The sequence below is a fragment of the Nannobrachium achirus genome, assembly GCF_963921795.1.
Source record: "Nannobrachium achirus genome assembly, chromosome: 7".
NCBI classification, from domain to species: domain Eukaryota; kingdom Metazoa; phylum Chordata; class Actinopteri; order Myctophiformes; family Myctophidae; genus Nannobrachium; species Nannobrachium achirus.
This window is the reverse complement of record NC_137816.1, coordinates 39,585,649-39,600,198: the sequence shown is the minus strand read 5'-3', so window position 1 is coordinate 39,600,198 and position 14,550 is coordinate 39,585,649. Positions and strand designations below refer to the sequence as shown.

The 14,550-nt window shown below is 44.8% G+C and overlaps 1 protein-coding gene across 1 annotated transcript in view; it reads left to right on the top strand.

The window, feature by feature from the left end:
* Positions 1-14,394, top strand: part of cdh15 (cadherin 15, type 1, M-cadherin (myotubule)) — a gene marked incomplete at both ends in the record, with an annotated part of 56,220 nt that extends 41,826 nt beyond the window's left edge. The window contains 13 exons of the mRNA XM_080730221.1: positions 4,532-4,699; positions 6,387-6,542; positions 7,753-7,897; positions 8,552-8,733; positions 9,560-9,688; positions 9,883-10,068; positions 11,767-12,008; positions 12,097-12,233; positions 12,356-12,586; positions 12,682-12,921; positions 13,508-13,656; positions 13,905-14,099; positions 14,194-14,394. Coding sequence (XP_080586347.1) covers positions 4,532-4,699; positions 6,387-6,542; positions 7,753-7,897; positions 8,552-8,733; positions 9,560-9,688; positions 9,883-10,068; positions 11,767-12,008; positions 12,097-12,233; positions 12,356-12,586; positions 12,682-12,921; positions 13,508-13,656; positions 13,905-14,099; positions 14,194-14,394 — 2,361 coding nt within the window. The remainder of the gene's footprint in view (positions 1-4,531; positions 4,700-6,386; positions 6,543-7,752; positions 7,898-8,551; positions 8,734-9,559; positions 9,689-9,882; positions 10,069-11,766; positions 12,009-12,096; positions 12,234-12,355; positions 12,587-12,681; positions 12,922-13,507; positions 13,657-13,904; positions 14,100-14,193) is intronic.
* Between the last annotated feature and the right edge of the window lie 156 nt (positions 14,395-14,550).

The following is a 14,550-nucleotide window of genomic DNA, read 5'->3' as shown; positions in this document are numbered from 1 at the left end:
GGTAAGATGATACGTTGTTGTTGCCCCATGCTAGCCTGGTAAAGACATTAAGACGGTGGCAGAGATTCACTGGGGCTGCCTGCCACCCAGAGACAAGTGTCATCTAGAGTTCAGCATGCTGGTGCATGACAAGACAGTGACTAAGGGTCTTAAATGGACTGTGAAACATCAGTTATAGAGCTTGTTAGGAGGTTGTTATAGGAGCCTTTCTCGCCACTTCTGAAACTTCTTCTAAAACAGTAGGTAGTTTATTGTCTTCAATGTTGGAAGGTGTTGCCAAAGTCGTCCACATACCGGTAGATACGAAGTTCCATATGAAACAACATAACTGGACCAGAGGAAACGGTAAGATTGTGGGCTATAATATCCTGTGGTCGCTCAGCAGGGCAGCTTGTGCAACGCTGTGTCAATGTATATATACAGTTATTATAACTATATGACTTTGATTTTGAAGTAAAACCGAACCACGCGCGCTACGTCATGGAAGGTTTTGCTATTGCCATATTAGTGAAGTTATAGCCATGAAAATAGCTTCCACATTGATGATACTGCATGACAAGTACTCGCGGAATGTGATTGTAAACATGAGTGTGTACTGTAGTTGATGCCTGTAAGCAGGGGGGAGTGGGGAATATAGATCAGTCTAAGATTAGCATGCCCTCTAACTCGGCCTACGCATGCCAGCCATGGCTGGCATTCCCTTCCTCACTATTCAGCTACATGCCACAGTATCAGTGTATCGTTTTACCCAACCAAGAGACCGGGCAGGGCTGCCAAGCCATTCACGAAATAACAATGTAATTGACTGAAATCCACCTAAAGACCTTTATTGAAAATAAAGCGGTGATCCATAATAATTCTCTTTGACAGGATCAATAATACTCCACATATTAGAGTGTCATTGAAGTAAAATGATTTGCTTTTTAACAGAAATACATCAAGAGCCTGACTTAGAGTAAGCTGGTGTAAGTGATATATTTTAGCTGTTGGTGACACAGAATGGAATAAATGCTGAATTTGCAGCACTCCACACACTGTCCACAGTCTGTGTGTGTGTGTGTGTGTGTGTGTGTGTGTGTGTGTGTGTGTGTGTGTGTGTGTGTGTGTGTGTGTGTGTGCGCGTGCGTGCGTGCGTGCGTGCGTGCGTGCGTGCGTGCGTGCGTGCGTGCGTGTGTTCGTTCATTCGTGCGTGTGCGCATGTGCGTGTGTGTGTGAGTGTGAGTGAGTGAGTGTGTTTATGCATGTGTTTGGGGGAGGAATTCGGACAGCGGGACAGTTCCGTAAGGAGACCCCCAACCTCTGGTCAGGTGCAGAGCTGAGCATAAAGGGGAATTTGTGTGGTGACTGTGTGTATGAGGGTGGGAAAGCACAGACTCTAAATCCATAGTGGACAGCTGTCATGGGAGTGTGAGTCCTGCATGTGTATACTGTATGTGTGTGTGGGTGTGGGAGTGTCCGAATACTGCGATGAGGCAAATGAATGTGTGTATGAGTATGTGAAAGTGACCATGAGGCGTTTGTGTTTCCTGGTCTTAAAATTAATTTGCACCCAGATCAAAGGAGACCCGACAAAGACATGCACTAGTGAAACCTGAAGCCATTCCTCTGTGTCCCCTCTGCCCTGGCCAGTGCTGTGGATTCCACATTAGAGACGGAGGGGTTAAGGCTGGAGTTAGCATAGAGCCTTTCAATCAGACCCAAAGAAATGCTGTAGTATAGACACAGGGGAAATGTTGACGTAGCTTAAGCAGCTGCAAAGTTTGGAACACAGTTTGTATTTGACTAAGAAAGAGTACATCAAACTAGTCACTAGACAATACTCTTGCTGTATAGTTGCGACCGTAGGTCGCAGTTACTTGCACACTATCCAAACCTCCACCGGCTGTCCCTCCGTCACTCCCTCCGTCACTCCCTCCGTCACTCCCTCTGTCACACGTCACACGTCACACTTTTGCCCTGCTCATATCTCTGCAACCGTTGCCCCGATCCATGCCAGATTTTGCACACACACTCCTTGCCTGCCAAACTACAACCTCCAAGGACCCCCGGAGTTTCGGGGACCCCCAGGTCCCTGGGGGACCCCCAGGTGTAAAAAATTACCAAATGTGCAAAAATGACCAAATGACCACCCCAACGGGGCTGCTCACGGGGCATTCCCGGGGACCACCCACTCCTGGTGCTCCAGAACGGATGCAAAAGTGGTGGCGCCCCCAGTGGAGGACCCCCTGCCACTGCAGCTCACATAAAATGCCGTAACTCGGGCTAGGAGCGACCGGGAGAGCCGGGGCCGGTACCTATTCGTCCGCCTTGGCGGCGCGGAGACCCCACCCCTCATTTCTCACATGGCCCTCTAGCGCCACCATGAGGCCGATTCAGATTTTGCCCTAAAATCACGAAAATCACTACACAGTATGTCTACACTCATGTCAACAACATGGATCAGGAAGATTTTGGAAAAACACATTTTTGCTCTATTTATGGAGATAAGCGACCAACGGTCGCTTATCTCCCGATTAGGGAGTCTTACTGGTGATCAATGTTGCTGGTGGTGGTGGGCGGAAATCGAATAGATACAGTAGAACCTTGGCTTCATAATCTGATATCTTGAATGTAATATGTGATGCTGTCCAATTATATGTACTGAAGAATAATGGACTAGCGTGCAGGACATTATTCTTCAGCATATCTTCGCTGTCGATCGAAACCTGCAAATTGTTACTTTTCAGGAAATGGAAAAAATTACTTTACAATTAATCAATGGATCCAATGTAGTTAATATTTAGTCAAAAGCTCTTGTTAATACTTTTCAGTTGTTAAATATTTATAAACCCCACAGACAGACCTAGGCATGTCATTATAGGTGAAAATTGAATTCGTATTTATTTTTAAATACAAAAAGAATAATTAAATGGCAGATCTGCAAGCTCACAAAGTGTCATGATGTGACACGTTGTAAAATTGGCTGTATGTATGTAAATATGTGTGATTGTGCGTAATGTATGTGCGTAATGTATGTATGTATGTATGCAGGCATTGACACTAAGGCTTGCCCACCTGCCCCCGGCAGGTAAATAAAACGTCAGGGCAGGTGAAGTTGGCTTTCAGGTTGCCCGACAGGGCAAGTGCTCATTTGACAAATGTCTATAAACACAACACGAGATATCTGTCTAAACACCTGAAAGTGGCCAGTGCGCTGTGTTTTCTGGTCTGTGGAATGTAAAATAAGAGCACTATTTACCTATAATGTGCTGTTTTTGCTGTTGCTACATTTAAAAATATAAAAGTGTGAAACCATAGACATATTCAATCATAGCTAAAGTATTTGGTATTTGGATTTGGAGGTATTGATGTATGACATTTTATCGCACAGCCCCAGAAAGTGAAGAAATAAGTGTTAAATTGAGCGGTAATTAAAATCGTACCTATCATTTTATAATGGACAATTTACTTTTCGGGCAAGTGGGCATTACCTTCGGGCAAGTAGAACATGACCTGAACTTGCCCGATGGGCAAGTGCCTCTGAGACCTTAGTGTCAACCCCTGATTGCGACCGTAGGTCGCATCTTACTACAGAAAGCTGCTCGAGGTGTCCGTGCGTCAGTCCGTCACACGTCACACGTCAGTCCGTCACACCTCACACGTCACACTTTTGGCCTGCTCATATCTCGGCCACCGTTGGCCCGATCCATGCCAAAATTTCCACACAAACTCCTTGCCTGCCAAACTACAACCTCCAAGGACCCCCGGAGTTCCAGGGACCCCCAGGTCCCTGGGGGACCCCCAGGTGTAAAAAAAATACCAAATGTGCAAAAATGACCAAATGACCACCCCAACGGAGCTGCTCACGGGGAATTCCTGGGGACCACCCACTCCTGGTGCTCCAGAACGGATGCAAAAGTGGTGGCGCCCCCAGTGGAGGACCCCCTGCCACTGCAGCTCACATAAAATGCCGTAACTCAGGCTAGGAGCGTCCGGGAGAGCCGGGGCCAGTACCTATTCGTCCGCCAAGGCAACGCGGACAGCCCACCCCTCATTTCTCACATGGCCCTCTTCTAGCGCCACCTACAGGCCGATTTTTAAAACACATTTTTGGCCACTGCTCCTACAGTTTTGGCCCGAAAATCACTACACAGTATGTCTACACTCATGTCATCAACATGGATCAGGAAGTTTATGGAATAAAAAATGTTTGCCCTATTTGTGGAGATAAGTGACCTACGGTCGCTTATCTCCCGATTAGGGAGTCTTACTGGTGTACCGGTATGTATGTATGTATATATGTATGTATGTACAGTGTATGTACATATAAAAATGTGTCTAGAAGCTTACAACACGTCACATCAAATATGTGAACAATGTAATATTTTTTAAACAATTTAACAACTCAAACAAATCTTGTATGGGGTTCCCTCGTACAATTTCTTTTTAGATGGGGGTCTAGAGCCAAATGCATTCATTTGGGGTCCTTGACATGACAAGTTTCTTATTTATTTTGATGTGCTGACATTGTTTTCTCTTGACATTCTTTCAGGTGCAAAGCTCCTCAGAAACACAGCACAAGGAGGAGGAGCTCCAGCTTGAGATCTTTAATCCATGGAGACATAACAGCAGGGGATTGGTCAGGGTGAAGAGGGACTGGATCATCCCTCCAATCAGAGTGTTGGAGAACAGCAAGCAAGTTCCTGAAAACTTGGTCCAGGTTAGATGTTCTCTTTCATTATAATAGATTCCATTGTTTGACAGCGCAATCATCAGTGTATTTTGGATTCATGTCAATGTCAGTCAGTTCTCAGAATATGGACACTAGGGTTCAAGTTGTTAAAGGGGAAGACCACCCATTTTCAATATTGAAATATGTCATTAATTGCGACCGTAGGGAGCTACTTACTGTAGAAACCTCCACCGGCTGTCTGTGAGTGAGTCCGTCACACGTCACACGTCACACTTTTTCCCTGCTTATATCTCCACAACCGTTGCCCCGATCCATGCCAGATTTTACACACACACTCCTTGCCTGCCAAACTACAACCTCCAAGGACCCCCGGAGTCCCAGGGACCCCCAGGTCCCTGGGGGACCCCCAGCTGTAAAAAATGACCAAATGTGCAAAAATGACCAAATGACCACCCCAACGGGGCTGCTCACGGGGAATTCCCGGGGACCACCGACTCCTGGTGCTCCAGAACGGATACAAAAGTGGTGGCGCCCCCAGTGGAGGACCCCCTGCCACTGCAGCGCACATAAAATGCCGTAACTCGGGCTAGGAGCGTCCGGGAGAGCCGGGGCCGGTACCTATTCGTCTGCCAAGGCAACGCGGAGACCCCACCCCTCATTTCTCACATGGCCCTATTGTAGCGCCACCTTCAGGCCGATTTTTAAAACACATTTTTGGACACTGCTACAGTTTTTGCCCTAAAATCACGAATATCACTACACAGCATGTCTACACTCATGTCATCAACATGGATCAGGAAGATTTTGGAAAAACACATTTTTGCCCTATTTGTGGAGATAAGCCACCTACGGTCGCTTATCTCCCGATTAGGGAGTCTTACTGGTATACCTTAGAGGAGTTGTGTGGAAATAGAAAAAAAGTTCCCCCCCTTCTGTGTTGCCTAGAACTGGAGGATTGATTTTGGGGTTTGTATTGTAAAGTACAATGTGTGATGTCATCAAGTTGTACTTTACAATACAAACAATAAAAAACAACAAAAAATCAATCCTCCAGTTCTAGGCAACACAGAAGGGGGGGAACTTTTTTTCTATTTCCACACAACTCCTCAAAGGTATATTAATGACATAGTTCAATATTGAAAATGGGTGGTCTTCCCCTTAAGGGTTAATATAAATTGGAAGATTTGGAGGACCCCCTGTAGTAACTCTGAGGACCCCCTAGGGGTCCCCCTGTTGAAGACCTCTGTCTGGAGTATTATTAGTATCATTATTGGGGCAGACCGGTGATGAAGTTGAAACCTTTCCTATGCATGTGTTACATTTCTGGTCATAGATAATAGGTGTTAGTATATTCGTGTTTAAAAAGGCATAGGTTAAATGTAAATGTTAGTTTTGGACTGCTCTAAGTAACCCGCAGGTGCATAAATCTTACCTTATAAGGACATGCATTTAGAGGAAATATCAACATTAGGTGCATACAAGTTTTATGTAGTAGCCTAGAATTGCTCTATTTATAGTCCTGAATATTACCTCCTGTTATACTGTAGGTCAAAGGCCACAGTGAGCTCATACCCTCCCAACTTAAGCTCCCTTAAGCGTCAACACACTCACATGTGGTGTAACCACATGTGTTTTTCACTTCCCCCTCCCTCATCCATCCACCTTCCCATAAGGTTCTAATCATCAGCCTTTTCTCCTGTCTGTGTCTTTCCAGATCAAGTCAGACAAAGTCTTCACGGGAGAGGTGATCTATAAGTTAGAGGGTCAAGGAGTGGACCAGGAGCCCAAGAACTTGTTCGAGATTGACGATAAAACGGGTATGATACGAAGCAAGCAGCCTCTTGACAGAGAGAAGCACCAAACCTTCACGGTGAGACCACATGACATGCAGTACAGTACAGTACATGAGAGGGAAGGTGTTGAATGTTCTAATGCCGCCATACAAATACACTTGGAATTGCTCTAAAAGGACGCATACAAACATGAAAGTTTCACAATCAGACACATAAAAAAAGTCACAATGTCACAATATCAGTGAATCGACATGATGTTTTTTAATCTATTAGAAAACATTTCTTTTAAATAATTGACTAGATTGATTTGTTTAATTAACCACTTACCCCTGTACTATACTTCATTGTACAATGGTGGCGTACAATGGTGGTGAAAATAGCCGATGTACAAGCTCACAACGTTGCATTGCAACACGTTGTGAGCTTGTAGATCGTCTATTTTCACTTATTTTTTTATTGTTCATTAATCGTAATCGAGGCAAAGATTTGAAATAATGGTCATATTGATTTGAAGTCATATCGCCCAGCCCCACAGTGCACGCTTCAAAACATTGCACCACATCCTTCAATACGAGGTTCTGTGATGTTGTTTCACGTCATATATCACACTAGTGTCACAGACATAAGTTACCACGAGTCAGAGGTCAGTTTGTATGGCCCTTAATGGGCAACCAGGGACAGACTTCAGAATGTTTTGGAACAGAGGACTTGACATGTAGCCCATGGCGCTGAAGAAAATATCCTGCACATGTAACATTCCATAAAGAACAAGAGATATTCGGCAGAAACCTTGTATCTCAAATATCCTATTTTTCTTTCATACATTTTCGCCATGACATGCCCAAAATAGGGACGTCAGAGCTTGAAAGTGCTTTATAAATATTTAAAAAGTATTAACAAGAGCTTTTGACAAAATAATAATGTAATTGGATCCATTGGAACACTAATGTTGTGAAAAGTAACGGTTTTGGAGATACAAGGTTTCCACCTGACAGTGATGATATGTTTTAGATGGTGTCCCAGTCCCACAGACACCGTGAGACCTTACCAGGCATTTGATTTAGATATGTTGTAAAACCACATGTGTTCACGTGTTGAAAAACAACATTCACATGAAAACATTTACCTGTTCACAGAACAGGTAATGTGTTCACAGAACAAGTGTAACGCACTGTGTGTGTGTGTGTGTGTGTGTGTGTGTGTGTGTGTGTGTGTGTGTGTGTGTGTGTGTGTGTGTGTGTGTGTGTGTGTGTGTGTGTGTGTGTGTGTGTGTGCGCGCGCGCGTAGCTCAAAGCCTTTGCCCTGTCCCCAAGCGGAGAGAGACTGGAGAACCCTACTACAATAGAGATAGTGGTGCTGGACCAGAATGATAACAGACCCGTCTTCACCCAGAGCCAGTTTAATGGTGATGTCCCAGAGTTCTCTATTCCAGGTGAGTCCATATATTTGACACAAAGCCCCTACTCTGTTCTGAACTCCTGACACATCTTATTAAAGGACATCTAGACACATTCCCAGCAGCATTTCATGATTTCAACGTTGTCAGTCTTGTATTAGAGTTGGCCCAACCTAGCAATAGAATATGTTCTATTGATTATTGTAAATTGATCATTTTCCATAAACCCCTAATGGCCTCAGATATATCAACAAATAGCTTAAATCCTCAATCTGCAATTTCTAAAACTGGTTGGCTGTAGATTAGATAGATGTAGATTAGAACAGTAGGAAAATTAACCTGACTCCGCCAGATGGTGACAGCATTGAGTACAAACATTCATATACTCAATGCTGACACCATCTGGCGGAGTCAGGTTATAGGAAAATACAGTAGATAGGTTTAGAATGATAATACCTAAACAAACATCATAATTCTACATATTTTGCTGCTAACTGTTTAGGAAATGCAGCGCTAGTGTGGAGGATTCCTTTCATGCTGGTTCCAAAATCATTACGACCTTTATACCCATGAAAAATGTGTTACTTTTGGTGAGCTACACGCTCATACGACAGAGTGTAAAATAGGATTTTCATACAGTGTCTTAACTTTGCAGTTGACATATAGTATTTCATTTGATTGTTTTGACAGGCACTTCAGTTATGTCCGTCTCTGCCACTGATGCTGACGACCCGAACACAGATAACGCTCATCTGAGCTACGCCATCATCCGCCAGGAGAGCGACCCTCCCAACGCCGTGACCAAGACCATGTTTGGCATCAACAACCAGACTGGGGCCATTTACATCAGAGACGTTGGCCTAGACCGGGAGGTAGGGGGCGCTGATGAGACATCTCATATGCATGCTTCAGCTTCTTTTTCTAAATATTCTGGAGAGATAGAAGATTAATATGTGGTCCTGCTCGGGTAGAAACCTCATGTTCATCATTGTCAGGGGCGTCGCACCAAATTCTGGGCCCTGGGTACAAGGATTCATTGCGGGCCCCCCATGAATGTTCTTCATAGGGGGAGTGGGTCTAACCCATTTAGACTGGGAACGCATTATGCATTATTTTGTTTTTACCATAGAAAAATAGCTGATCTAAAAGCTCACAGCGCGGCACCGAGTGCCGCGCTGCGAGCTTGTAGATCTGCTATTTTTGAAAAATCGAGAAAAGTCTTTGAATATTTCAAATCCTTCTAAGGTTTTTTGAAACACCTGTTTCTATGTCAGTGGTGCTCAAACTTTTTCATGTGAAGGATGCCCAAAATGATATGTATTTGGCCACGGACCCCCATCTCAAAATATTTATTCCAGAGACCCCCCAGAAGCAAATTTCTTTTTTTAAAGATACATATATTCAAAGATTTGCACACATTTTCACGACTTTTCAAAAAATAGCAGATCTACAAGCTCACAGCGCGGCACAGAGTGCCGCGCTGTGAGCTTGTTGATCTGCTATTTTTCAATAGCTAAAGTATAAAATAATTAACTTGGGCCATAGTAACTCAGTCCCACTTTGCCCCCCTTGTGACGCCCCTGGCTTCTGCTACAAGGTTTCTTCCTGACAGCAGTGATATGTTTGCAAAGAAACAAGCAGATCCGGTGAAACTCAAAGACATGCTGAGAATGACATTATATTATATCCCCCTCCTAGGTGGTGAAAAGTTTCAAACTGACGCTGCAGGTGGCTGACATGTCCGGCATGGGCCTGACCAGTGAGGGTGTGGCCATCATACACATAAATGATATCAATAACAACGCCCCACAGTTCAACCCCGAGCAGGTGAGTTTCATACCGCGAGTTTTGCTGTCTTGTCTGTGTGTGTGTGTGTGTGTGTGTGTGTGTGTGTGTGTGTGTGTGTGTGTGTGTGTGTGTGTGTGTGTGTGTGTGTGTGATACAGTAGGTTCTATTCATAGGATGCTATATGTTGTGTGTTTTAATGCCTGCTCTGTGCTTGTAATGTGGGCTTCTTGCAGTATGCCACGTCAGCGGTGGAGAACAGGAAGGACTTTGACATTGGCAGGGTCAACGTGACGGACAGAGACGACCCAGGAACAGGAAACTGGGAGGCCAAGTACTCCATTGCCGAGGGCGACCCCAATGGACACTTTGCCATCAGCACAGACCCTGCCACCAACCAGGGCATCTTGACAGTGATACAGGTACAACTTTTCAGGCCGCGACCCCCAAAATGATCATATTTTAACTGGGGACCCCTCCACCCTGACGAGCACTAAGAGTTGAGGCATTACATTTTGTATAACACGGTTCTATTGTGAAAATAAGGTTTCTGCTTCTAATAATTGACAATTTGGCCAATGTTTAATTTGGTATTAAAAGAGGTATTAAATAGTCCTTAAATTGTCACTTTAGAAATGTGCAGATACCCTCTATACACTTAAAATGTATGTTGGTTTGTTTACTGTTGAGTGAGAAAACAATTTTTCTCATTAAGTTAATCATCTGGGGACCCCCCAAAATAATTTGGTTCAGAACCACTGCAGTAAGCTACTGTCAGTGGGGGGAGGGGGGGGGGCGACAAATATCTTTAAAACACTGAAATGCTTGTAACATGCGTCCCAGTTTGACTTTTTTATTTTGAAAATATGCTTTTTTTAGGTGAGAGCTGGGGTTTATTGTTCAGAATGCATCTCACAAGTCCATCATGTTAGAATGACAACGATGGCATTCCCTTCATCCAGCTATTGTGGTTGTGTGATCAAACTCTTTGCCAAATGTGCAAAGTTTTCAGCCATTGCACGGAGCACAGCTCCATTTGAAGCCAACAAATAACTGGCAGCATGGTTTTTGATAAATGTATTCTGAAGCCGGAGTGAATGGAGTGGAGTTAAGATAAAACAACTAAAGCTCCAGTCTAATTTAAACCTGAAATGATACTGAAGCTCCCCGCCTTTCACACGCATGCACACACGCACACGCACGCACGCACGCACACACACACACACACACACACACACACACACACACACACACACACACACACACACACACACACACACACACACACTCACACACACACTCACACTCACACTCACACACACTCACTCACTCACTCACTCACTCACTCACTCACTCACTCACTCACTCACACACACACCACAATTCAATAGCATCATCTAGTGGCTAACTCTTAAACTACAGGTCTGTGGCGCTCATCTCATCTCATGTAGGCATACAGTCTGAGTCAAATACGGAATGCTAATTCATCTCTCTGAAAGTGTAAAAATGCACCTGTAAATGTCCAAACTGTCAGATGTTTTCAAGATTGTTGTCATTCTTTACGTGTCCGGGTAGCTCATTTGGTAGAACACTTGTCTTTGGATAGCATGGTCCTGGGTTTGGGGCTGAGCACGGCTAACTCAGTGTATGAGTTGGTTAAATGGAACAGTCGCCCCCATTGTTTTCGTGGACTGCTCGCCCCCAGTGGTTCTTGTAATTGTTTTACTGAGGTTAAGGTATAAAGAATATGTTTAGGGCTAGGCATAGTTTAGGTTTAGGCATGGTTTTACTGAGGTTAAGTTTAGGAATAAGGTTAGTTTTAGCCATAGTTTTACTGAAGTTACGTTACCGGGTGGCGACCATTCCGAGGTTGCTGGATTTGACCTTGGACGAGTTTGTTTTGGGGCGAGCGTTCTTGTATTCATGTGTTGCACAGTTTGTGCAACTCATGAGAATGCGTTGTGCGTAAAGTACCTGATGCGTTATACCTCAACAATACATCTCCCAGCTTGTTGAAAAGGGGATAGACAACCTCATAACTACTAAGACCTACTTACTTAAGATATAAACCAAAACAGTTCATGTTTCAGCTTCTGTGTTGTATCTTGTTTGTCTTACAGCCATTGGATTATGAGACGCAACCCAAGTACACTCTGATCCTGACAGTGGGAAATGTCCGACCTCTGAGCAAGGCTCTCAGCGCTCCAGTGAGCAGTGCTACAGTGGTGGTCACTGTACTAAATGAGAATGAAGCCCCTCGCTTCAGGGAGGACCCCATAAAGATCGTGGTCCCTGAGTCAGTGGTCCCTGGCACGATACTGATAAGCAACATTGCCTATGACCCAGACAATACCAACCTGAGGTACAATTCAGCTGGACCCCTGTGTCTATTTGAAAAGTAAACCGATCGTTCATTATTACAAGTATGTCCTCTTCTGTGTCTGTGCCAGGTATGAGATCAGCAGAGATCCTGACAGTTGGTTGGACATTGACAAAGAGACAGGAGACATCATCGCCAGGAGAACCTTCAACATTCGATCCCCGCATGTTAAAAACAACGTCTACCGTGCTGTTATCAAAGTTGTAGGTCAGTGGAAGACAAAGCTTTGAGAGTGTCCTTGATGATTACTGTATTAGCCGTAAGCAGGCTTTTATACTGATTGTTGCATTTTGTTAACTTATGTTACGTGTTTCTCTGTGTATACGTAGATGCTGGTGGTGTGTCAAGCACTGCCACGCTGGCCATCACCCTCACAGAGACCAATGACTTCCCTCCTAAGCTATTCCCGCTGAGTGGAACTGTGTGTAGCCATGCATACGGGATGAAGGCCGGTCTGTTTCTGACAGCTGTGGACGAGGACTTGCCTCCACATGCTGAGCCCTTCACCTTTGAACTGCCAGAAGACTTCCACATCAACTGGACCATTATACAAATCAATGGTATGGAGTGAGTGGAAGTGCAAACAAATACTAGCATGATGCACTGGATGAAGTCTCGTCTAATGTTGTCCTCTCCCTTTCTCACATGTCTCCAGAGACGCATGCAGCGCTTCAGTCACTAGTGGAAATGGAGACAGGAGAATATGCTGTGACCGTGCTGGTGTCAGACTCTGGCAGCCCTAGCCTGAGTGCATACGCTCAGGTCAATGTTACCATGTGTGCCTGTGACTCCTATGGCGACTGCAAGTCGGAGGTGGCAGCCATCTTGGGCTCTAGTGTGGGAATCAGCTTCATCGCCCTGATAATCGTCATGGCCAGCATTGCTCTCTTACTGCGTAAGTGATAACATTCTAATAGTAACATTATGATGTGATATAGTTAAACCCAAATCACAACAACTAGATTGATCAGGGTCAGCCCTTAACAACGTGACATGCAAGTTCAAGTCAGAGGTCTTCAACAGGGGGTCCGGGACCCCTAGGGGGTCCTCAGAGTTACTACAGGGCATCTGCCAAATCTTTGTGTGATCATGTTTGATCACTTGTACCTTGGCATCCCTATTCTTAATGGAACATTAGCCAAAGAATAGCAGATCTACAAGCTCACAACACCTCGCAGCGTGAGGCGTTGTGAGCTTGTAGATCGGCTATTTCTTGGCACAGAGGTTTGGTGTAGAGGAAAAGGAAGAGCAGGCTAGTAGGTATATATATATATAAGTGGTGAAATATATGAAAATACACATTAACCCAACCTACACAGATGATAGTGCTGTCAAGTCAAAACTGTATAATACTGTAATCCATGTACATTTTTAATCTGCAACACAATTTTATACGATATGTAGTGGGGGCCTTAAAACATTGATGACCCGTTTTAAGTTGTTGTTTGACGGTTTCCTCTGCTGTGTGATTTTATTGTCAGTGCTGCTCCTCTTGGCGGTGGCGGTAAGCGCCTGCACCAGAAGCCATCACTTGAAAAAAGGAACCGGTCTGCTTGTTGGTGAATCAGATGATGACATACGAGACAACGTCCTCAACTATGATGAGCAGGGAGGAGGAGAGGAAGATGAGGTTAGATCACGTTCTCACGCGCATCTGCATGTGGACACATAAACACACCCACGGGGGCATAGCAGATATTTAGGTTGTGTGCTAGAAAATGTTCGTCAGCCTACTCTGTATGTGTAACTCTTGAGTCGGCACAGAGAGATGTGTCTGGTTTTCCCATGTCCTTTCAATAGCACAATTTATGTTAAATATCTGCAAAGTTGCCCTTTACCTGATTTAATCTAAACTGCCTTTGTTTAATTCTTGTCCAGAATGCCTTTAACGTTGACCTGCTGTGTAACCCCAACGATGCCCCTTCGACCCCTGGGTCCTTCTGCCCGGCGCCCGGCGTTCCCCGAGGAAGGCAACCTCACCTAAGGAGGGACGCCCCACACAACCTGCCTTCTCCTACCTACCCACGGAGACCTCCTGCAGACCCTACTGACATCGAGGACTACATCAATGATGTAAGAAGCTTTCACGGTACTTTGAAACAGCCTATAACGACACAGCACACTTTTCCAGGTTGTCATCTGACGCGTGTTGTCATTTTGTCCCTAGGGCCTGGAGGTTGCGGATAATGACCTTAATGTGCCTCCGTATGACACGGCGTTGATCTATGACTATGAGGGCGAGGGCTCACTGGCGGGCAGCCTCAGCTCCATCGCCTCAGGCAGCTCTGATGGAGACCAGGACTATGACTACCTGAATGACTGGGGCCCACGCTTCAAGAAACTGGCCAACTTGTATGACCCACGCTAAGATGGGCAACGGAGTATGGCTGGATGACCTGATGCGGATAATCCAAGTTAGAGATTAATGCCTAGTCTTGGACACAATATGAACTGGACACACTTGAGCACTACTCAGTCCAGGACTAGGTTTAGAATATGTTGTGAAATATATTCACATAATGCC